Source organism: Vidua macroura, chromosome 3 (assembly GCF_024509145.1).
Source record: "Vidua macroura isolate BioBank_ID:100142 chromosome 3, ASM2450914v1, whole genome shotgun sequence".
NCBI lineage: Eukaryota > Metazoa > Chordata > Aves > Passeriformes > Viduidae > Vidua > Vidua macroura.
The window spans coordinates 43,269,374-43,295,525 of record NC_071573.1 but is presented as its reverse complement, the minus strand read 5'-3'; the positions used below and the strand labels follow the sequence as shown (position 1 = coordinate 43,295,525).

The following is a 26,152-nucleotide window of genomic DNA, read 5'->3' as shown; positions in this document are numbered from 1 at the left end:
TTACAGTGCGCTCGGGCTATACTTTCCTCCCTTTCAGGGACCCCTGTGTCTGGATCAGATAAACAGGGTCCCTTCCTTCCTGCTCCCCTGGGGTTGGCAGAGAGCCAGAAAGCCCTCCCTGTCCAGAGCCTAGATAAGGCCATGACCCTTCCTGTTTGGTCCCTCTTTTCCCCTCCATCTCATGTATTAAACAAGCTTGGAGAACCACATCGGGAATTGGAGCCTCTTTTGTACCTGTGCCCATCTCCTGACATGCCTTCCATCAAGGCCCCGTATATCTGGGCTGGCCTGGTGATTCGGGGTCTGAGAGGGTAGGCTCATCAGTCCACATTGAGCTTTTTACAGTGCTTTGTGAAATGTAACTGAACTTTCTACTCCCTGAATTCAGTTAGTAAAGACCCAGCAGAAAACACAACTCTTTGCTATCCTGGACTCCAGTAAAAGAAGTGTAGAAGTGGCTGGCAGGTATAAGAACCACTGCACAGGCAGATGGGCTCAATAAGTACCACCGTTTCAAGTCAGCTAATTCTAGAGCTCCTGAAGTTCAAGGAGGCCAATCACTGTCATTCAGATTGTTTTCACTTTTGCTTAGACAGCCTTCAAGCAATATTTTTGTGTCTTAAAATATAGGGTGGAAGAAGATAACTGTAACTAGAACAGGAATTTGCACTTTCTAAAGCAGGTTTTTGTCAGCAAAAATCTAAAGCACTACAGTCAACATTTAATTATCCATGGCATGCAAGAAATGAAGACGTAATCAAGAATGATTAGAAAAATTGCAACTCCAAGTTGTGCAGGCTAATACTGGCACTACCTTATAGAAAGCTCAGGCTTGTAATTTTACACAATTTAGCACTACAATTTAGTGCTAGGACTTTCTGAAGACACAAACAAACACAAAATAAAGTAAGCCATGCTCGTTTCTCCATGTAAATTTGTTAGGGTTATACTCCTAAATGCCCTGATGGCTGATGAAAAAAACATACAAATGCATAAAAAAAAACATCACAGCCAACACACAAGAGCTACAGTGAGAGAATTTGTTAGTCATTGAGGTATTTAAAGATAGGGAGTTTAGTGCTCAGGTCATGGTTCAGTGGCAGACTTGGCAGTGGTGTGTTAAGGGTTCAACTCTATGATCTTAAAGGTCTTTTCCAACCTAAATAATACTGTGGTTCTATGAAATCAAACATTCAGTAAGCAGATTACAGCTCACTGAAAACATTAACAATGAGGTAATAGATGTGGCTCACACCAGCTGCATTTACAATAGAAATTCAGCATGCCAAAGGGAACAAACACACCAGCAAATATTTTCAAAGTAAGCTGAGGTGAAGTTTTAGAAGTGAATTAACATTTCAACTTATTTACATTTCCTAAAAAGTGATGATAAAGAACAGGTGTTTGGTCTACCCACTGTCACTTTAAAAGCACAAGATGAAAAATAACATGCTTAAATTCATTCTATGATCTACCCTCTTTTTGCTAAAACCCATCTGCTCCTACAGCTCTAGAGTGCCCACTCCCTGTGCTCTGCCAACTCTGCTCTCCTAAAGCAGAGCAACTATTCCTACTGTACTGTGTTGGTCAATTTTGGTATACATTCTTACATATTTTCTTCTTCTGCCCTTCTGCAACCCTTACTCTTCTGTTTTGGGGTTATTTTTAGCTTCTTTTCTGCTCCCTTCCCAATTCTGCTTTCCTACCTCTTTGCTTTATGGGCTGCAGAACAGCTGAGTCTAGAGCAAACTCTCTAGCAAAGGACTCAGCAATACTGCCCAGTAAATTCTCTGCTGCTAAGTATTGATACACAGTAATTGAGACCACATAAACCAATTAAAGTTAATAAAACGCTTAAAAGAGGGCTCCTGCAAGAAGCCCAGACTCACAACTGAGATAGACTGCTTTAAGTTAGACTGACATTCACAACGTAAACAGAAAATGGCTTCCTTATCACTACTGCTTTGCTTCCAGATGATGCACTGTCTTATCAGACTTTATAGACCAAAAAAAAAGGGCATTGGCTCAAAACTCTTAGAAAACCACCTAAGGCTTAGAGACACATATTGAAAGGCAACCAAACTTTAACAGTGAGTCAGAGAAGACATGGCCACTTCTCTAGCATGTTGTCTAATAACCCAGTTATTACATGAAAGGCCTCACACTGATTTATTGGACCTCTACCAAGCCTAGTAACTGTGTTATAGCAATGGTGCTACACAGTGCACTTCTACTTCCTCAAAATGTGAAGGCAAACACATCTGTTTAGATTTTACACACACATACTGCTTCACTTTCTGAATGAAACAGCAGTGATAACCAAGAGGTTTTAACACATGTGCTCATACATTTTTACTGCAGATAGTATCAAGTCGTTAGAGGTCCATGGTCATACTACTAATGATACAGAAGCCTCTTTTTCCCAGTCATAGTTCCTCTGTTTAAGACAAGCTGGTGCATTTTACTACAATGTAAATGTGCGTATGAACTGTGCACTGGATTTGTTGACTACTCTCTTGCTTTACTATCTTTCCACAGTTTTAAGTAATATCATTAGTTTCTACTCACTTAAAGAGCTGGACAAGCAGAAAATTAAAAAACAACTGCGTTTTACAGTACTGTTACATGATAAAAGGGAGAAGGCAGAAGAGTCAAGAGTAGAATTGAGGCTGAAAAGAGGGGAGGGGTGAGGAAAGGTGGTTTTAGTTTTTGTTCTCAATTCTCACTATCGTAATCTGTTATCAGGCAATAAATCAATTTCCCTAAGTCGAGTTTGTTTTGCCAGTGATAGCAATTATTCAGTGATTTTCCTGTCCTTATCTCAAGCCACAGACTTTTCATTCCGTTTTCTCACCATCCTGATGAAGATGGGGAGTGATAGAGCAGCTTGGTAGGCACCTTGTGGCCAGTTAAGTTAATCCACCACACTGAGGACAGCTGAATGAAGTGCTATAGTCATACACTTGACTTGAAAATGAATAGCCACCAAACATTCTTGATGCTTCCAGAATCTCTTTTCTCACCTGTGGTGTAAAGTAGTTTTCACACAATACTGTCGTACAAATGCAGTCTTATCATGGCTGGAGAGTAAAATCTTCCCGTCAGTGTAAGCCACATGCACAAAACCATATTGTAATCTACCCTAATGTGGTGAAGAACAGCAAAGCATATCCTACTCACCTCAGAGAGCCAACACAGCCATTCATAAGCAGGAAGAGCAGGTCTAATTTCCTTTGCAACACAGATACACTGCTGTGTTTTCAAGGTGCTAGCTATTTCTGCTGCAGTGATTCCATGGGCTTGCACTCTACTGTAGTTGTCAATTTACCCCACAGTCCTTTTGACAGAAAATCTCACAGACAGCACAGCCCAAAATGCACAAAGTAATTATTTTGACTTACTTCCATCTACAACAGCCTTTTTCAATGGCACTCACTAGGACGTTTGTAGCTATGAGTTCACAGTCTATCAATATTCCAGCATAGATCCAAGAATCAAGAATTGTCACATTACAAGAAAAAGTATCTTCACAAAGAGTAAGCACTGAGAAAATAACTGAATTATTTTTATATGCTACACTTATTACTGTAAAATACAGCAAAACCAAAGAAGAAAGGGTATTTACATGCCTGGCTGTGAGGCTTTCTTCTTCACTACTTGCCTTTTAGATGCAAAACTTCCAGCATAACACAGAATCATTAAGTTTATCAAGTTGTCCATAGACTTGTTCTTTGGAGTCTGATTAGACAGATTACCCGTGAGAAGCTACCTATCACACTGCCTACCCTAAAAGCAGGGAAGAGATGGAAGTCTAGATTGCCTAGCAAGGAAGTAATTGTACTTTTAGAAGTACCAAAATACCTTCACTATTAGTTGACAGATTCAGCCTTTCAATTTTAAAATTTGCTACTTGGATTTTTAAAAGACTCTTAAAACACTATTGTGCTAGTAAGGGTATGTACAACCACGCAGCATTTCTCACCCCTTAAGAAGAGATCTTCATACTTGCATGTATAAACACACTCTGTCATGCACAGCTGTCTGAGCAAGACACACTGGGAAAATTAGTACCTAGGAGCCCAACACCAGACTTCCTTTTTAGTGCAGTAACACCCCTCTTCAGACTCTGTTCCCCCTTCTCAGCAAGAAAGGCTACAAAGATTTATAGCTAAAAATCTGTTTAAAATAAATCAATTTGATCAAATCAGCTCTTCTAAGCATATTTAAAAAAAATAACAATAGTTAAAAAAAATCAAAACCATTCATTTAATAAACACAGGAGCACTTGTGTTCAACACAAGAATTCCACTCCCCTAAACACATGTTCTTCCTGAGAAATTAAATTCTGAAACAGGAAAAGGAAAACCTGCTTTTTCTCCTTTATGAACAACTTCCATGAAAGTTTGTGCAGAATTAGAAAGCTTTGGGTCTTGAAAAAATTTTTAGAATGACTGCTTTTGGAGTTGGTGCTAGCTTGACAATTAAGTATTACATTTACCCAAAACTTCAAGGCAAGGACCATTCCACCAAAAGTCTGAAGCTACAAGATACACAATATACAGAAGTGGCCAACTACTGAACTAGCCAATCAGCAATTACAGTGAATTGAGCATATTTGAAATCTGTCTCTTAACAAAATAATTATGTCCGTTTACTTGCTTTCTACACAAATTGAGACCACTTATTCACCCATTCAACAGGTAGGTGCCCATAGAGTACTTCACAAGACTTGCTTTCTGATCAGAAAACAAACTACTCAAGAATATGGCAATACTACTATTATGGCAATGGGAAGGAAAGACTGCACGAAAAATTTAACCTTTCCACTGGAAAAATCACACTAAATTGACAAAATAAAAAACCCTTACAAGCAGTCACATGGTTAGAGTAACAAAAAACCCTTAAGAGCAGTCATGTGGTCAGAGGGAGCAAAGGCAGGCAAGAATTCCTGTGTGTTGCTGTTAAAAAAAAAAAAAAAGCCACTGAATGGACTGCTTTTTTCTTATATCAGAAAAAAACTTACATTGGCTTTGCCAAAATACAAAAATATATAGCTTACAACCAAAAATGTTAAAATCAGATTTTAAATTCCAGAAACCTCTCTAAAAAACTTATAACAATATTTCAACTTCTTAATCTAGCTGTTGAGATGCAGCTTCAAAGGCTGAATTTTAGGGGGTTTCTGTATTGTTGTAATTTCTACCCATACATACGTGTTGATCATCTGCACCAGTAAAGCATATTTCCCTGCAGCTCATATATTACACTCTTGTCATCAATACACATCAATATGTGAAAATCTAAGATGTGAAAAGCAGAAATGTTAATTTTTCTATCCCTCTCAGTAAATACAAACTCATTGGTTTGAAAGTCCTTCAAGCCAAGCAACTGACAATGTCACCAAGGCAAAAGAATTTTCAAAGAAAAATATTGAGGGTTATATCTATTTCATGGAACAATTATCTTAGAATGTGCAGAATAAAGATGGTTAATTTTGAATGCAACTAAAATAAAGAAGTAGCTACATTATCACTCTTCAAAAACAAATCTCCAAACCTTTGGAGATATGCCATGCCACACAAACACACAGACTCCAAGATTGCTACTGCAGCAGATTTCTTCGGAAAAAGAAAACCCACAATGAAAACAGATCCAGATCTGGCAGAAACTCTTTCTCAAAATGTCCTTGTGAAGCCATCTTTAAGTTAACCTTCATTCAAAATCTTTGAAAAAAATTCATACCCAAGATCACTTTGAAACATCAAATCATCTGATGCAGCAAACTGAAGCACTGCATTCCACCCTTCCACCACTCAACACACATTCTCACACAGAAAAATTGTGTGGTTTTTAAGACCATTATATTCCTTGGGTTCTGCTTACCATCAGCATAGCATTGTGTCACACCTTCTCACCAGCAGGAAAATAATCATGTTATTTTCCTTTGTTTCTGAACTTCCCCTTCTCACACTGATTTGAGGATTCACTCTAAACAAGAGGGGGTTAAAATTATTCTTGTTTTATTACAAAGTTTCCATAACTCTGTCCTCAGAGGGTACTAGTCTGCACTAGGGGTCAAAAACATCAACAGACAAGAAAGGGAACTACAACAGGAACTACACAGGTACTTAGTTGCAGCAGTCTAACATCAAGAGGGAGAAAACAGTCAAAAGGGACAACCTGACGTAAAGAAAAGCCAATCACCACAGAAGGAAAACCTACTCAGCAACCTTTATAAACCTAATCAAAGCTCCCTTCCTGGAGCAGAGCTGATGATGCAACCTGGTCCAGGAACAAACGAATCATCTGAACTGAATATTTTTCAATATCATGTTGAAAATAAACATTAATTTTAAGTTTGGTAGCCTCTGTACAACTTCTGTATAATGATTCAAAGAAAGCCTACTAAACCCTACTTGAATTTCAAGCATTTGGCTACACATTGAAATTAGTTTATAGCGACAACTGTATGTAGAAGATGCTGTTCAGTCTCTGCAGAAGAAAGACTTTGTTATACAGAACAATATGTTCCATCAAGAGCTACCAGGAGCTACTTGATCTCCCAAAGGTTATCACTCTCTTTAACTGTCAAGGAAAAGAATAGTGTATATTAAGATTTCATTCCTCTTAGTTCACACTGCACACTGAGAAGAGGAAAAAGAGGAAAAAAAAAAAAAGAAAGGACTGTCACATTTTTAATTAAGTCCACTTATGCATTAATCATGAGCATATGGTCGTGGTATTATGCCATGAAATAGTTCAGTAACAGTGCATTTCCTCCAACAGACAAAAATAAAACACAAATTACCTGTACACATGGATTTTATTCTGCTTCCTCAGTTCTTTACAGAGGAAATTATTATGAAGTCCTTATCCTTGTGACATTTCAGGTCAACATTTCTCTGGTTTGGAACACATGTTCAACTACAACTGTCTAATAACCCAAGATGAAGAAAACAAGGTGTTGGCCAGCAGCCATATGTAGAGAATTGAAGGCCTCAACAGCACTTTTGCTTCAAACTGTAGGCCAGAGTAAATGGTGATTTTAAAAAAGCAATGAGATACTTTGCTATTCCCAAAAAGAAACAAGCTCCAGCATATCTAGGAAGTCTTAAATTGTAAACAGTAAAATTGCAAAAATATCACAAGCAGATTAAATTAGCTTTTATTTATAAGACATAATATTTTCCACTTTCACTCAAGCAGACAATTTATAAAGTAAAATAACATGCTTACATCAAATGGTAAAGATATTTTGGAAAAATGGGGCCTGTTTTTTCTTGTTGCAATAGTAGAAATCTCCATTACAATTTATTTTACAGTAACATGACAAGACAGGTTTTGATTTAAGAAACAAAGTTGGACAGAGAGAGATGCTGAACATGCAACACATTCCAAATTAGTGCATCTCTAAAAAGGCAGCTGCAAAATAGAGCCTTGGCAGCTCAACATTGTTGTGAAATAAACAGCTTCTCTCAATGAGCAGTCTGAGCATACCACTGAAGTAGAGTTTGAAAAACCACATTGCAAAAATAGCAAACAAGTTAAAATTTGTAGGTATCCAACCCCAGCAAAAAAACTACATTGTCAATTTAACTTCCCTTTCGTAATTGCAGATCATCCCTCAAAACACCTTCTGATCTCTTTGGAAATAAACTGAAGTGCTACATTAAGATAGGCATTGACACTCCTAGAGCCAGTGCCTATGACTAGCAGTAGTGATGGCCCAAGCAGAAAGGAAGACTGAAAAACAAGTTCAGTGCCAACTAGTTCGTACCACACAAAGATACTGAATGCAGCAGAGGCCACAGGCAATCCATGCTCCGGAATTTGATGCACTGCCAGCCAAAAGTTACTGTGGGTTCTCTAAGAGTCATCAATGCAAAAAAAGTGACATATACTGTAGCTTTAAAGATAACCTAAATCCAGTATTTCAATAGCTGGAGTCACAGTGATGGTTACAGAGTAAATTGACCCTTCTTTTTCAATACCTTAGTTTTGTCAGTTTAAGCTGTAACTTCAGTTGTGAGTTCTCCCACCGAGATGAGTATTACCAATAGTCTTTGTAACATCGTTAGTGGCTACACAAACCCCAGATTTTTACAGATTACTGTGACTTGAAAGTTTCTTGGAAATGTATCCATCAAAAGTGGGTACAAAAATCAAAAGTGGAGTCCTACGATCGTACACCATAACTATCATATCTTAGCTTAGATTTGAACACTCATACACAACATATTTAATTTCTCTCTACACATGCCATACTTCAGAGCTGACAAAAAAAGACATCATAGTACCATGATAGACATGGTTTCCATTTCTAGAAGCCTCCTTCTCTGCTAATGCAAATCTGAAGGCAGCTGACAGTCTGAGAAAACCCAGTTGTTATTATAAAAATCCAAATGTGACTGAAAAAGAAATAAATCAGTTGTATTGTCAAGAAGTGACAGAATGGTCAAGCAGAGGGATACAAGAGCCCAAACAACCAAACAAACATGAAGAGAACAGCTTTCCACTCATGTTTGGTCTGAATAGAAAATAACTGCTTTTGCTTGCAAGCAAACTTGGTAAATAGGTATACTGAACAGCTCAGTCTGAAACTGCTTTGCTATTCTTAGCACAGAGACTATTTAACGTTTTGTAAAAGTGAAAGCTAAGATAATTTAATAGAATAATTAAAATTATATATTGCTGCCATTAGTACAAATGAACATCAAAAAAACTCTGCAGCAAGGTTTTCTCCTCAGATTTTCTTCAGTTCAACTGGATTTGACTTTCATGCAGAGTGCAGATAATACAGGCATGGTTTTATACTAACAGTAAGATTAGTAAAAACACTCTTGTTCTCTTAGGGCTTGTGGTGATTTTCTGAGATAGACAAAAGGAAAGTAAAAGGCTACACATCTTTAAAATACCTTTCTTTTTTTTATGACCTGCAGCTTATCTTCAACAATTTACTTCCTTCTCTACATAGTCGTTGGTAACTGATGAAAATTATGTACAACAGCTACTAAGCCTTTAAAACAAAGTAGCAGCCTGTATAATTATCTCTCCCTTTTCTGTTGCAGAACACAAGTAAAATGTCAATGTGTGCCAGATACTATCAAAATTACTAGATTCTTGCAGCCCTTCTTCCTTCACAGAAACACTGGGTTTGGGCATTAAAAATGGAAGCAGTCAGTTCCTATCTTAAGTTACTTACTGAAATATTGAGCTTTCTTTTCATACTCTACCAGGATGCAATCATTTAATTCTTAAATCTAAGCTCATAAGATCTCCAGTTAGTGGAAAATAATCAAGGGTCCATCTAACTTTTTCTTTTTAAGGTCTTGGTTAGGCGGCAGATTTCCCAATAATACTTCTTACACTATATTCTTTATTGCATGGTAGGAATATGCCGTGTCAGTATCAGTCGCTTTCCATTCTTGCATGGAAAAAGAACAAGCAATTTATTTACACAGTACTTAAATTTCAACTATGATACAAAGAGCAAAGCTGCTAGAGATTCAAATATAAACCCAGGAGCATAGCAAGAAACTGGGCAAATAGAACCAATACAATTTTTGCTGTATATATTCAGTCCTCAAGGGAGTAAGAGGGCAGGGTGTGTTAAAGTCACCTCTCTTATTTGAATGGGCATAAAACTAGAACTGCACTTCCAGAACATCCAGGCAGAATTAAGTTAACAGCTGAAAAACTACACAGTGCTGCATGTGAGATAGGCTATACTAGCCTAAAGTATTGAGGGGATTAATCTTCAGGTTAACACAGACATGAAGACCACATATTTATGCATGCTGGGACTCAAAGAAAGAGGAGGAATGTAGCCCGTACCATGTTCTGCTTCTATTTAAAGAGTACAATTGGAACAATTCCATCTCACCAGTAGTTCTATCCATTCTAATATCATTGCAGTAACTGGAAAGCACTGCTGTTCACTGCCAAACCTGGGAAAGCTTTGTTTTCTCCCTTCCAACTCAGGATATTCTGTGGAAGAAAAGAATCAAGTGCTTGATCATTGCACTGGGGCAAATAATAGCATACAGGCATGCAGCAACAATTCTGACTTCCAAAAGTCAGGAAAGCCAGTACTAGCACTTCCTAACATTCCACTGCCATTTTCTTCACTGTTTGTATAAGGCAAAAAGCCATTCAAATACAGGAGGAAAAAATTACTACATAATTATTGTTTTAAACTGATAAGCCAGAAAAAGAAGCCTAAACCATGTCACAAGAAAGCAAACATGCTGCCATCCCAGCTGCTACAGCCTACTGCCAATAAGAGCATGAGAACAGTCTAAATGAAAACATCATGCAGTTGCCAGAACAGCAACTGACATACTTCCAAAAAAACTCTCCCACTGGAGACTCTTCTTCCTCCAGCTGACAAAAGAATTTGTAATGAACAGTTTCCACGTGTTCCCCAGAGACGCGGGCAGGGCCTTCCTAGTTCCCATGGCAACACTAAAAAAACTACTAACTCTAGCTAAGTACCGATATTGAAATGCTAATTAGCTAATTGCTCTGTTTGTTTTCTCTAAACTACCTGGAGATAACTGGCCTCCCACCCCTCCACGCTGCTATTCTGGGACTAGCATGCAAATAAAAACCCCTTAGGATCATGGGAGTATTTTTAGGAGATAAAAAGGACTATAAATAAAAAACTGAACACAGTAGAGGAGTCTAGACAAATGCCCTAGCTGAGGAAGAGGGAAACATATCCCCTGATTGACTTTTACCCGTCGCCATCACCTCAGAAAGAATAGACTATGTTAGGCTGTGAGAAGCAGGGAGACAAAAAAGAGAGCGAGCCCTGGTGCTGCCACCATGGAAGGAGCGGGGACAGCTGTTGTTCTGGACTTCAGCAACAGACTCTGCACGCCACGCCTCCTCACCCTCTGGCCACCGGTGTGCCACAAGGAAAGAAGGGACAGCTGCTGCTCTGGACTTCTCTGCATGCCTCCTTTCCTTTCGGCCGCTTGGGAAAGCTACGACCGCGGGGGCGAGCTCTGCGTCGAGCCCCTTGCCCAGCTGATCTTTTTAATAAAGAGCTGAACATTTAATAAAGGCATTAGCCCTGTTCATTTCAAATTCAGTACTAGAAATTTGATATCCACAAGCCCTAGCTGATCACAAAAAGTTTTTTTAATTATTCTGGTAAGATGCTTATGTGAAATCAGGTTTTCCAGATCAATCATTTAATGCTCCCTCTCTATCACCTTTCTCCAGGACAGGGAGTTGTCCTAGGTTGACTGTATGATGCTTTGATCCCAAATCGTCTGTTCTGTTTATGCTGAATAATACGTTTTGCACTTTTAAGACTTGTTCCAGGAGTGAAGGGGGGGAGAAGAAGTGCAGAGTTTGTTTTCAGAAACTGCACTCACTCCTCCACGTTCCCTCTCCTGGACTGTGTTGTCTGCAGACGGACAGACAGCGAGACAGAGCTCTCCTTTGCTTTTTAGTTAGTTGTAGCTAGCTGAGGCAAAGAAGTTCCCTGGACTGTGGCTTTTCCTTTTCTTTAGACCTGCTCAAACCTGCTCTGGACTGAACAACCAGAAGAGCACCGGCAGCTCGCACCTGTGGCCCAGCGGGCCGGGCCTGGGCCGCGGCATTTCCAGGGCCGGAGGGACTGATAAGAGACTGAGTGAGCTAAGCGGCAGCCCGGGGGTGGAGGGGGCGGGATTTTCTGAGTTTGTCCCTCTTTTAGAGCGGCAAGAAGTTTCATTGTTTCATATTGTTTAGGTTTTCTTGTTTAATAAACAGTTTTTTCCACTTTTCTCCAAAGAAGTATTTTTTTTCCCGAACCGGTAGGAGGGAGGGGCCAACTGAATCTGACTTCTAGAGGAACCCCTTTGGGGGTTCTCTCCCAAATTTGCCCTGAACCAGGACAGGAGTGCAGTACTTTAGCCTACAGAACACAAATGCAGACAAATATCTTCAACTCACTTGCTATCAAGCTGCTTTACTGCAAAGTTCATAAACCCAGCAAGATACTGTATGAGAAATATGCTCTGTATTGTATGAGAAACAGCAGTAAACAAATTATCAGTATCAACAAGAAGGCCACTATCTTTAGTTTTAAACAAAAAAAAAAAACCCAAAACACTGAGAACAAAAGTCACACACACATTTTGCCAAAATAAGTTCTACATCTATCTTAATTTGTATAATAAAATAGAATCTCTACCTAAAAACCTGTCTTAACTAATTACACTTGTTATATGTAACAGGTATAATTCGTGCCATTTTTTTTGCATGATATATATATAATATTAAATAGTTGTTAGAATGCACCCTTTGGCATTAGAAGCCCCCCTTCTCAGGAAAAACCAGGTGTGTGTTGAAACCCGATTTACAAGCAAAGGGATGTGGCTCGCCAGGAGATGGGCCTTATCTGAGGCGATATGGAGACACCCAGGCGCTGATCATCGCGTGAACGACCCGAGATGGACATCAGGAACATCCCCCCCCGCCCCCAGGCCGAGACATGTGAATACTGTGTTCCCGTAAATTTCATCAAGGGTTTCAACGACACCGGACTTCGAATTGTTCTGCCTTGTCGCCGAGAAGGAAATCTCATCAACTTGTGGGACTTTGAATGAAACAAAGGACTGAATGCCGAAATCCTGGCTTCAGGCAAAATTTTCCCTATAAAAATCGCTTGTACCAGGATGGTGGGGTGGGAGCACAGAGTGAAACCTCTGCTGAGGCTGATCTCTGTGTCTTGCACTCACCGCCGATCCCGGGCTCGGCACTGTCCTTTTCCTTGTGGCTGGCTAAGTTAGATCTCTATTGCTAAAATAAATTCTTTTTATTTTTTTAATTTGGCTGGATCATTTTTCATTTATAACACACTTAAAAAAACACATATGTGCCATGAGGTTCTGACAAAGCATTATGACACGACAAGAGGAAAGTGACACAGTCATATAGCTCAGGATAAACTATATAAATATATAGCTAGCAATAAATTCAAAATAAGACTCAAACAAAAAAAGTATTAATAATCAAAGCCAACTACAGATATTTGTTTTGCATACATTAACAAGTGATTAGAGTCTTAAACTCAGATAATGTCACTGTTTCTGTGGAATATTTCATAAGAAATTGCCTTCTAAAGTACAGTGGGGCTCTAAGCTCTACCAGTCACATCTTTTTTAAAAGAAGACAATGTCTTCGAAAACTATCAAGTACCTACACCCACCAGCATCCAACACCTTGCTTATTCAACATTACCAACTGCCTTTCATCACAAACTGGGTGTACTAAACCCAATACTTCTTAACATAGTTTTTAAAGTGTCTACAAGATTTTACCAAATCATTCAAGTAAAAGTTCCCTTAAAAAAAAAAATCTTCAAAGCACAACTGAGAAAGCAATCAGTTTTTACATCAATTTCCTTCCATACTTCTACACTGGAAACTTATCTCAGAAACTGGGATAACAATATCGTGAGATGACAGCCACAATTACAATTAATTTGAACAAATACCATGACATTTCCGAACTGTTGCCTGCCTCTGAGCTGTAAGCTGCTCTTGGAAATAAACATTATAATATCACAATTCTAAACCAAACTGAGCATGTGTGAACTGAGGGTTTCAGAAGTGGTCAGCATCAACCACACTAAGATTAGACACTAGACATGGTTCCATGCATAGCCTGACTACATACCAGCTCCAGATCCATACTCTAGTAAGCTCAGCAAGAAGCACAAGGTCCCATTGTACTGCAGTGAAGAAGACTGAAAAGCTTGAGCTATCTTTTCCATATAACATATAACCTGGGACATGATAATTTCTTGAAGTCCATTCAATTACTGAGACTTAATAAAAGCCAATTATCCAATAAAGTTTGCTGAGTACAAAACAAGACTGGTTTTGAGCAAAAGACCACAGCAAAAGATAACCACATGAGAATTTCTACCATATGACCACAGCTAACATTCACACTCAGGTATCTAAATCCTACTGGGAATAAGCCCTTTTCTAAGTTCATGGTGTAGAAATAACCTGTTAAGACCATTCAATCTTTGGCACAATAGAACCAGGACTCTAAACAGTGCTACAACACAAACAACATTCAAAAGTGGTGGTATCTTTTCACCACTCTTTCCAATACAGTTGAACAATATTTACAACATTCAAGTTTAGCAAGAAAAGGATTACTTATACAAAAACAACCTAGCAAATGTACTCGGAAACTGTCAAAATATTTTCTATATGCCTAACTAAAAGAAGAAAAAATAATGACCAAATCCGAAACACTTGCAACTACTAGGGAATAATGAAAACAACAAAAATTTTTTTTAAAAGTCACTCACCATGATAATCCATATGTATAAAGTCAGGTTTTGTCCAAATTTCTGGCTCTTAGAATTGCAAGCACATGAGAGAGAACATTAAATGATTGCAGGCTGATTTTGACACCTTGATTTTCTCACTATTGTTCCCAGGATGCAAGAGGCATTAGTTATCTCAGCAGGTAGCCAAAATGGATTTTTAAGCAAATAGATTTTTCTTTGTATAAAGACAGATATTTTAGGTCTAGGCTAACATGAACATCAAAATCAATCTCTTGCTTATTTTTACTAGAGAATATTCAGAAAGTATTGGGAATAACTGAGAAATTGTACCTTAACAAGACATGCTGCATTCTTACCAAGGCTTTCAGAAACCATATAGCCATGATAGCCATTGCAGAGAAGTCTTTAAAATTTTTTTATTCTCTGATCACTGTTCATTTTCCCCTAACATATTTATAAGTCCTGTGATAACTCAGGGGTGGTATCAACAATCTCTGACTCAGTTCAATATTTTCCCTAAGAATCTACCAGGCTAAACAACACTTGCACTTATATCTCTATAGGGAAATAAGTTTCCTCAAAAAAGTGTCTTCAGACATACTTATTGCAGTACAAATAAGTCAAGTCTTTCCATCACTTTTTGAACATTAAGCATGAAAGCTAAGAATGTAAAGAAGTGCTGATGTTTGCTAGCCCACTGCCTGCTACTTTTAATTTAAATACTTCTTTCAGACCCTGTGGCGTGGGTTTTCACTCTCCCCGGCTGCATGCAGCTCTTGGGAGCCCGGCTGTGGCGTAGCTTCCACGCACGTGCTGCCGGGGTTTTCTGCCGCGGGTTCCCAGACACGGCTCCGTGTCTCAGGCATGTGGGCTGGCCAGCCTCTGTTACGGTACGCTAGGGATCCAGTAAAGAGGTAAGGAATTTGTCTATTTACTCCGTGCTTGGCAGGAACGGTTTATTGATCACGTGGCGTGGTTCGATGGAAAGACACAACCCCTCCCGGCACTCGCATGGGAGAAAATAGCACCTGGGTGCCGGCGGGGTAGGGCGAGAGGATCCACGGCCTGCTGTCCAATAGGGGCGGCTGCCGTGGCGGTGACGCCAGCAACAGCGACCAACCAGAGAACCCCACAGGGGCAGGCACCGAGCCTCGGGCTGAGTGGGATCGTGTGGATTGGGGTGGCAGGCACGGGGTTTCCCGGGGCCGGACTTACAGGAGCGGCAGAGGGGGAAGATCCGGTGGCAGGAAGCATAGGGCCAGAAACCGCGGGGGGGGAAACGACACAGGGGGTGTTGCAGGATTACAGAACTTGACTTATTTTAACATAAATTAAAAACCCTAATCTAAACCCAAACTCCAGGATGCAACAAGACCCCAAATGCCTTTTAATTTAATTGGCATAACCTGTAAATTCTTAAGACGTACTAATTAACAGAAAGCACACATGTTAGCAAATGTGGTGGGGACATTGTCTTTGATAGACATCTATCAGTTGAAGAGGTCTTAAGAACAAATCTCTGCTCTTTTAGGAATCAAACTCCAGCTTTTTCACCAGGTCCTTACAGCACTTGCTACAATTACTGTTCACCCACAGCACTTTCAGAGTACACTAAAAGAAAGGTATACATTGTGTCAGTGGGACAAAAAAAGAACATTTCCTTAACTGAAAATTTGAAAAGGAGTCACTAACATAGTGTATATGTGTTGTAACTATTCCACATGGTGGAACAGTCATTTTGTGTTTGTTGAGGCTAAATGACATAGCACATCTTCATTTCAGTGGCTGCTGGCAAAGCAATGCATTGTGTTATGAGAGCACAAGTCAGAGGACTAAAGACCAGCCCCTATTTGCTCAACTCAGATAATGCCAAGGCTACAATTGATAGATGGTCTGCCACAGTAACCAGAAGGACTTTGGCATTCCACTGTAGCAGGAGCCATGCCACCACCAAGCACTTATTACACTGTCTGGACAACATACGCAGACCTAATTTTGTGACACACTGACACACTCCAGCAGACAGATACTACAATTCCATCACCCCCATGCTCTTGGTAGGCACACCTACCATAGCAACAGTTTTGCCATAGGGATGTTGCTCAACATTGGAACAATGTAACCTTTAAGTATCTAGGCTTGTCCACCATTAGCCGGGAGCAGTTTGCTACCAAATGAACTATTTTATGAGGGCAAAACTTTCCTTTTCCTTACCAAGGTCCCAAGAGAATCAAAGTGTACTTGACTGAACAGACTTTTCTATTTCACATAAGAGAAGCAAGAAAAGAAAAACCAAGCAACTCAAAAACCTTCACATAATCGAAGCATATATCCATTATATACACATACTCGTGTATTTATTGACCATCTGTAAACCAACAGGCCAGATAGAGAAAATTTATTTCAGTAACAAATTTCAACTGTGCTCCTATCTCCAGGGTGGCTAAACATTTGGAACTTAATACAAGGAAAAAACATTTTCTGCTCATCAAGTCATAGCTCTTTGAGAATTCATACACAATAGCATTAGCTGGGAGCCAATTCTTTGCAGTCTTTCCTTGGCCGAAGTCCTTTTGTTCGAGCAGATCTGTTATTCAGTATAGGCAGTCCACTGCACTTTGATAACGCTTGAACTCAGCAGAATCTCTAGTTATTCTCTGCTTCCCTTAATGAAGCGCCCAGGTTTTATGACAATTTTACAACTTCAGAAAAGTTATTAACAACTGAACTTGCAACCTTTTCAATAGGCTCTTTTCCATACAAGACCACAGCTATAAAGAAGAGAAATCCAAATTATTGCCTTTGATGTGCACTACATAGCAATTTTGAAGATATATGGAATGCTTTAAAATTCAAACCTGCTGTTCTTTTCCCATTTGAATTTCATAAGCAAAGCTCAAAACTAACATCTGTCTGCATAGTCCCTTTACACAAATGTGCTCCTGTCAGTTGATGGAGCTATTTGAACTAGTACATTTTAACTTGCTTAAATGACAATATAGGTGCCCTGAGCAATTAACAAAACCAGTGTATAAAAAAGAGATAGTAGGAAAAATAAAACAGTTTAGACAGATGAAAAGTGAACAAGGAAAACAAAATAGTCTTGATAGTAATTTTAGCAGGCTACCCTGGAAGCCAGTCATATTAACAAGTTGCCTTGATTTTGCAGAAGAAAAACAGCTTTTAACATTCAAGGTGACAGATCCAAGAAAAACAAACAAATAAACAATTAAAAATCATATCTATTATGCAAATACAAGTTTAAAATATGCTACATTACAACAGGGGATTCAAGTTATAGAAAAGAAAACACATGCTGATTTTTTTACACTTTCTTGATCATTAATGACACAATAAATAGTGCAGGCCTGCTTAATTCATGATAAGAACACATGGGAAATGAACATTTAAGTGAATGACAGGTAAACACGTACTCTGGATATGTCAGTAAGATACAGGCATACAAAAAAATTCATTCTCCAAGTAATGGAGGAAAAGGAAAAAACACCAGACATTTAAATATCTTTACTTCCACTTATCAGAAAAGGTCCCCTGCATGAAGATTCCTGTGGAAGATCTTTATGGACTTCGAGGGAACATGAAACGGTTCAATTTCTAGTGTTAGCTAGATTCTCTTATGCCATATCTTCAAAATCCCAAACACACAAACCAAACATTTTGATGTTGACACCTAACTATTTTTTCCCCATCTTCCCTCCTCAATCCATCCCTTATTCCTTTGAAAGCTTAAATGAAAGGGAAAAGCAGAAGAGGGCACCTTACTTAATCCAAAACAAACAACACGAAAGACTGCACCCAGGTTTTAAAATTTATATAGCTTAATATACCACCACTTGGCATTACATGATGGCAACATGTAATTTTAAAAACCTGCTTAGTGTTTCCTTCTCTAACACCCACACTGATATTCCATTTCCATGATATCCTGATCTATTCGGGCAATGACATTCAGCCCTATATTCCTGAAAAAATTGCAAATGCCTTACTGCTTCCTGCAGATTAATTTTAGAATTCAAATTATTTGCCAACACATGGCATTGCCAACATATTAGCAATACACATCTTCTCCTAAGTCCTAATAAAAATCCCATTTAGTCACAATTTTACTGTTGGGCAGAGACTTAAAAACTGTTCGTACACCACCTGGCTATATATTGCTTTGCACCATTACAGCTAACTACTGTCAAGAATAGCGTATATAAGAAAAGTAAGTGGACCAAATAGACTTAAATCATTTGCAGTGACTTAATTTGAGCAGTTTACATTAACAGGACGAACTGTATTCTAATGTTTTCTTTTCAACTTGATTTAACTTAGCCAAAAGTACTGTATATTAAATTATTTATAAATTATATGTAGCTACCAAAAGCCAAGCAAACTCATTTTCTAGGCTGCCTGGTAGAATTATTTTTAAACAGCTTCTAAGCATGCAAGAAGGGTCACTCCATTGGGACACCCAGTACCATTACAAAGGTATCTCTTCTATTCTGTAGTAGAGTATCATTGCAAGCAGCTTTCCAGCAGACAGTACCACTTCTCTCATCTGACATACCATCATTTCAACCAAACAGTACCAGCTATACACAAACACTTAGATAACACATCACATTGAAAAACTGAAAAGGACAGGCAAGTCAAAAGAGGAAAAAAATAATAGGATTTCCAAGGAAAAAATGTAGAGCGCTCATGTAATTTTGAAGACTAAGAATTAAGTTTGCTAAGATTTGATTACACAGTTTATATTTTTATTCCAGGCTGGTCTTAAGAATACATGAGGTAGCACCATTGAGATGAATCTTGTAAATTTTTTTCCCTTCATATGAAGTCATATTGTGCCTTTTCTAAATTAGAAAAGAAGTGCTATTCTACCATTTTTTATGTTGTATCTTTGGAAGTGTCTAGAACACATGGAAAAAAAATGACTGGCATTTATTTGAATACACCTCAAATCACAAGACCGATGGGACAAAAACAGGTAAGGCATATGCACAATTACTTAGTGGACTGCCTAATTTTTAAAATGTATCTGTCAAAGGACATCACTACAACTTACAACCTTTATACACAGAGATCTCAGAAAGCAGCAAACCACAGCAGCAACAGAATAACACAGAAGCACAGCAAACTACTACAATACCCACATGAAAGGAAAAATAATGGGGAAAGGTGGTTAACTACCCCATTTGGTATTAAACCACCAAAGAAGTCATTCTTGTTTCTCCAATCCCTTCTATCTATGGCCCTGCTGTACTTCTGCATTTATGAAACAAGCAGCTAACAGTAATCCAAGAGCCATAGCATCTGTATCAGTCATCAGTTTCTAACCTAGCAGGTTGCAGGGGACAACACAAGTATGCTAGCAAAGAAGTAATTTCTAAATGTCAACAAAAAAAACTCTCTCAATGAAGCATTTAAAAAAGGAGAGGAAAAGAGAATAGCCCAATACAGCTACAGACCTAAAGAGCCTGCACAGAATTTGCAATAGACCACCTTTTCATTACACCCAAAGTTAAGTTTTATGAAGCAATCCATAAAAATAAGTGGCTGAATTGCCAAGACAGTAATTTAGTCAATTGACATATGCTAGATTAAGAAAATATACATGTATGACAATTACATTCTAGTGAGAGGACAGATTTATTATTCAAGTGACTGGATATTTTAATCTCTTTCCCATTTATTACAGAATCATATAAAAGAAAGATCTACTAGCAGAAACTGTTACCTGTTATAGAGAGGAACATCATTTTCTATCTCCTTGCATTTCTAGGAAGTGAATGATACAGAAAAGGACATATGACAATTTTACTTTTTTAACATCTGGTATCTTTACTTGTCTCGAGATCAAGGTATCAGAAATCACATTCAATGTCACAAAACATAAGGGACTAAAGTTACGTTAAAAATGATGCTGCAAATTAAACAGTGTTGAGTAATTAAAGCAGGCAATGCCTTCCTGTGATGAAACCAACAGAGTTAAGTGGTTACTTTTAACCCCTTTGTTTCACATACCTCAAGAGAAACACTCAACTTGCACATAATCAGATTAATGAACTTCAGTTAACACACATTTCCTTTCCTCCTTACTTAAATCATCAGAAAACCATTTAGGTACACTAAATCTGTAGTTTATGCAGAAAGAGAGAAGTGTTATGTGTGCCATTACATACAATGTCAATAAAAGCCTCCTTTACCAGTAACTGAAATAGTAGAGGGGTCCCAAAAAAAAAAAAAAAAACCAAAAAAAAAAAAAAACCCAAAAAAAAAAAAAAAAAAAGCCACAAGGAAAAGAAATCTTTGTCTATGCTTAAAGGAGTTATTTTTAAGTTTTATCCATACAGAAAAAGAACTTACAAGGCTTGCTTCTTTTTCCCCTGCTTTACCCAGTGATTGAGACATTTTTAATCAGTCACATACTCAATATGAAGCATCGCCCTTTACCTTCAGCTTTATTTCACCTCAGCTAGCTCCAGTACAGTCATCTATCTAAAGTCTGCTCCAAAATAAAGAAAAAAAAAGCAAAACAAACAAAAGAGAAGGGAAGAAAAGGGAAAACTAGCACTATGTACAGGATAACCAGTTCCACAGGAAAAGCCTGCCTCCTTGTGGCTCAACTAGCACTAAATTAGATTTCTCCAGTTCATTCCATTACACCCAGTAAATCTGGTGAGCAAAGAGAGTAACAGCCTTCTAATTCAAGGCAGTTTGGGGTTTTGGTTTTCACGGGGGTGGAGTTGATGAAAATGAAAAATGTTTCTAAATGTAGAACTACCTGTGAAAGCGATCTATCACTCCTTACCGAAATGCTGCTTTTAGCCTTCTCCTCTAGACAGGGTGGAAGATGATAGATGTTCCACTTAAAAACAACTGAGATTCTTTACATGACAACAAATGCAAAAGCTTGTCAGCCCTCTGGCACCTAAATCCAGAAGGCTACAAACATTGGTTCAGCTGTGGCTTAACCCTGCAGGCCTCTCTGCATGCCATAGGTTTCACCAGTAAATCCCCATTCTGCCCACAGATCTCCTTCTGGGCATGCCTCTGAGGACCTCCCTCTTGGCAGCAGCAAAGCATTTGGCACTTTCAACAAGATGCAGACCTTCCTCTGTTCAGCATGAAGGGCTCAATTACATGGAGCTACTTTCTTAATGCCTAGAAGAGCAAATTCTTTAGAAATCAGCTGGAGTTTTTGGCTGGTTTTGGTGTGGGATTTTGTTGTATTGGGTTTTTTAATTTCTTTTTGACTTCAATCCAGTCACTCTATTGTGCAAGAGCTTAGTGGTTCAACAACTTAAAATCTGTGTGACAAATATACAAATTCACACCAGTCTTAGGAGGGGATCACATCAGCATGACTTTGGCTTTCTAACCATCTTGGAAAAGCTGCCCCATTTTTAGGCAAGTCTGAGACAGAGAGCATGAACTGCTTTTGCTCTGGGTTAGGAAATTTATCCATGAAAAGAAGGGAACTTCCCGTCTCCACTCCAAAGGCTTTTTAATATAAAGAAAACATTTAGTGAACATAAAAGTAGACCACTTTTTTTTTTTTTCAGTCTCACAATTATTAGGCTTTCAACTTGCTCTCTTCTCTGTCACAGCCTGTGTATGGGAACCATGTCTCTAACCTTTAGACATGTGAATCAGACTCACTCTTTCCAATCTACAACTCAGTGATCCAGCTGGAAAGGAGTCAACTGAACATGGCTCTCTCACGTTCACAAAAATTTTGATTGGAAATTCACTGGAGGGAAGAAAGGGGAAAAAAACCCCAAAATATTTCTGTCCCCTTCAAGCACATCTTGAATGAAAGGCTTTGATTCTACCCTTTTCTTCTTTTCAAGCAGATAAAAAAAAAAATAGCTATCACACACTAAATTCCAGAAGTGGAATACATCACTTCTTTCTACTAGAGTTTTTATGCCTAGGTCCAGAATGAGAAGCATTGTACTTTTTTGGGGGGTTATTATTATTTACACATTACCAGTGAAACATCTTGTGCTTTGTGTGCTTTAGACTCTTTTATGCCTGCTCAGACCCTATCAGGCCAATATACTGCACGCAGACCTGTGGATTGCACCACTGTTAAGAGGGGCCAAAAACTTTATCAAGGCTGTACTACACCCTGCAACATCCAAAGAGCTTCACAGATCTTATTAGAAAGGTTGTAAATGAAGAACCAAAACAAGCAGGAGCTTAGATTAACTCTGACAGTAATAAGAAAAGCAAATTAGGAAAAAAAAAAAAAAATCACTCTTTTCTCTTACTCAGGTGCAATCCCGGCAGAGGGCAAACACCTTCAACTCTACTGAAGAGAAAGAGAATTGGTGCTGTTCAACACATCACACAATTATGGGTGCCATATCAAACAAGTCCAGTAGGTCTAAAAATATTAGGTCTGTGTATGGGAAAAAAAAAAAAAAGAAAAATACAATCCTTATGGAAAAACACATTCTGTTTGTACAACCATATCTGTAATTAAAATGTAAATTACTTAGACAAATTAAGAACTATGCCCTCCTGGGTTTTGTAATTTTATAGACTGAAAACAGGAGAGACTGCAATTTATTAAAAGTTGTGTTCTCCTATAAGCAACTCTGTTTCCATTATATTGAAATAGTGGGCAAGTAAAAAGGACTATATGAAGTCATACACATCAAGAAATTTACTACAGCAGAGTTTCTGCTCATAAGTTTAAGACAGTTTGTGTTTTTTGCTTTACACCAGTGTCTGACACTAAGTTAATCAGCCTTTTATTCTAATTCAAAAGCTACTACACTACACACATCTTCCTCTACTTACATTTGCCAACCTACGCTGAAGCCTAGGATTAAATTTTATGCTTCACTGACAGAAAATAGAATCCTAAATCACCAATCCACATATAATAGTTAATTTCCCCACTTGTTTCTTGTGGTCATAGTACCTACTTTCTTCCTTACCACGGTCTTACTTTAAACTTCCATATTTTTAAACACAGCACTGGGTTTCAGCTCAGGTCTAGGAAACTTCTCATTTACCTGAAATTATTCCTTACTAAACTTTCCCAGTTACCCAGACCAGTAAGGTTTACTAAATTTTGTGCAGAATGACACCAAATAATGCTACCAAAGCAAGTAACAGGTTCATTGATCTCTTAAAACCATAATAAAAACTGCTACTAATATCAATAATAGACAGCAACAGGTTCTAGCAGATTAAATACCAGACTCTTAATCAGAAATACTAGTTTCTTTCCTATTCTATTATTATCAAGTCTTCTAGGTGACCTTGGGCAAATCACTACCCCCACATTGCAGTATCCCCAGCAGTAAAAATTAATTGAACAAAATTGTAAATCTGTCTGGAAACTCCAAATGTAACACACCATAAGCGTTAAAAATATATTTCCCTATCTGCAGATACATTTGCCTTGATAGCTTTTCTTTATCCCATTATACAGCAGCAGTGTAAGATTGCTTTTACTTTCTAAATACACTCTGGTGGTTCTTCAAGAAAGGCTTTAGGCTACTGCCTTACTTTCTATCACATGCTTGATCTATTCCTGCTATTGTATCTAGTTTGAAGGACCAGGAGCTTGTATGTGGCAATAGGTACTCACACTTACTTTAATATATTACATCAAAAGTCACTGTTGAATACATACCTAAGGTACAGAGAGAATAAAAAACAGGACAGAGAGGCAATTAGCGAGCAGTGACTCATTCTCTAAACCCTCGCTCACATAAGCCATCCAAGTATTTGCTTCCACAACCTGACACAGGAACAAGTCATCAGCATTTTTTTACAGGGAATACATACACTGATGAACCAAACAGTATCAAAGAAACATAAAAATATTCCTCTTTTTATATATCAGCTAGACCTACAAAACACTACTTTTCTTTTAACAGGAGGCAGCAATTCATTAGCAAACAACACCGTTCAAGTGTAGTGCATTTCATTCAATTGCCTTCTTGCCCTATTCTGGGTTTTTTTGTAAAAAAAATACATAATTATGAGATGCTTTACACCTTTCCTATTTCAAAATAGAAGGCTTAAACAGCAGTTTCTAAAAGCTCTTGATTTTGCTAATATTTATTGCAGGCAAAACACCACAAAAGAAAAAGCACTTAATTTTTCTAAGCAGAGATAGTGGGAAGTGGCAACTTCGTCCACATCATGCCACAAAAACCCGTTCGGATTGACACAAACGTGAACTGTGATGTGCTTAACTTCCAGCTGTGCTCCTGATCGATGAATTACTACAACATCTTGAAAAATATCTTTAATAACTTGATGGCCAGAATACTGAAAAATTACTCAGGTATTGTCCGCAGGGAACTTCTTGAACATTAGTAATACTTGTAATATGAGCCGCTATAAAAAGGAAGAGACAGACCTTCCACGCCATAGACACAAAGCATGCCAAATCCGGCAATATCTTGGAATATTGCAAAAGCGGTCGGAAAACGGTACCCTTCAGACCCAGTGCTAAAGAAAAAGGAAAGTGCTGTGCATCCAAAGGAAAAATGCACTAGCAGCTCGGATCCTCGTGTGCTCTCTAGGTGGGAACACGAGCCCGGAGGACCCCAGTGCCGGCGGGGAATGCTGAAAGGGGCAGACGCTCTGTGCCGGGAGCGGAGCGGAGCCAGACGGGCAGCCCCCCCCCCCGCCCCACAGCGCAGCCCTGGCCCTCCCCACCCTCACTTCCCACACCAACTTCGACCGGCCCGGGACGTGGCCGGCTGCATTTGGATAAGGAGCGACGCGACGGGGCTGAAATCGGTCTGAAGTCCACAAAGAAGCCATCGGCCTCCGGGAAGCGGGCTGGAGAAGGGCGGGCGGGAAGGGGGAAGGAGCAGCCCGGGGCAGTTTCAGCCGCTTGAAAGCGAGCGGTGGTAAACATATCCCCCCCGGCCGCCGCTCCTGCTCCCAGCCCCAGGGCCGCGCAGCGCTGCCCCCAGCCCGGCCCGCGCCGCCCCGCCCCGCCCCGCCGCCGGGGCAGGGAGCGGACGCACCTTCCCCGGGCTGAGCTCTCACCTTTCTCCTGCCGCCTCCGCCGGCCAGAGCGGCGCTGCCGCCCGAGTACATGTAGTAGGCGATGCCCAGTACCCAGAGGAAGGCGAAGCAGAGCAGCAGCCGAGACCTGCGCCGCATCCTCCCTCCCGCGCCGCCGCCAGGCCACCAGGAACCGGCCGCCAGCAACCACTGCCTCCGCTCCTGCCGCCACCGCCGCCGCGCAGGGTCAGGGGGCAGAGGGCGAGCGCCCGCCCCCCGACCAATCCCGCGCCGCCCGGCCCCGCGGGGGGCGGGCCGGCTCCGCCGCCGTCGCCATGGTTGCAGCACACCGAGCCACCGCCTCCGCCGCGCCCGCGGGCCGGGGGCTGCGCGCCCCCCGCAGGGCGGGCACGGCACGGCCCGGACCGGCGCCGCCTGCCCCTCCCTCCGCCGGGCACCCCCGGGGCGCCCCCGCCGGCCGCGGGTCTGGGCAGGCGCTGCCTGAGCAGCGGGCGGGCGGCGTGGGGGAGGCCGCTCCCCGCCCTGAGGCGGAGGAGCGCCGCGGGACTGCGCCGCTGTGCGGGTCTCTACTCCTCGGAGTTGTCCCGCTCCCTCCCCGCTCATACTGGCCGATTACACGGAGACTCTCGGTACCGCAAAAACTCCAGACTGGCCCCGGTCCGCGGCGCGCACTCCCCGCCTGGCGTAGCCCGAAGTGTCCGTGCCCGCGCTCCTGCAGCGGGGTCCCCGCGCAGCTGGGCCATGGGCAGTGCCGCAGCGACATGAGTGGTGCTCCGGACTCACAGCCCTTGGTAGTGGCTGCGCCCTCGTTCAGTGCATCCTCCAAGG

The 26,152-nt window shown here is 40.2% G+C and overlaps 1 protein-coding gene across 1 annotated transcript in view; it reads right to left on the bottom strand.

The window, feature by feature from the left end:
• Positions 1-25,472, bottom strand: part of GALNT2 (polypeptide N-acetylgalactosaminyltransferase 2) — a 90,338-nt gene extending 64,866 nt beyond the window's left edge. The window contains exon 1 of the mRNA XM_053974414.1: positions 25,346-25,472. Coding sequence (XP_053830389.1) covers positions 25,346-25,462 — 117 coding nt within the window. The 5' untranslated portion in view covers positions 25,463-25,472. The remainder of the gene's footprint in view (positions 1-25,345) is intronic.
• Positions 25,473-26,152: the final 680 nt, after the last annotated feature.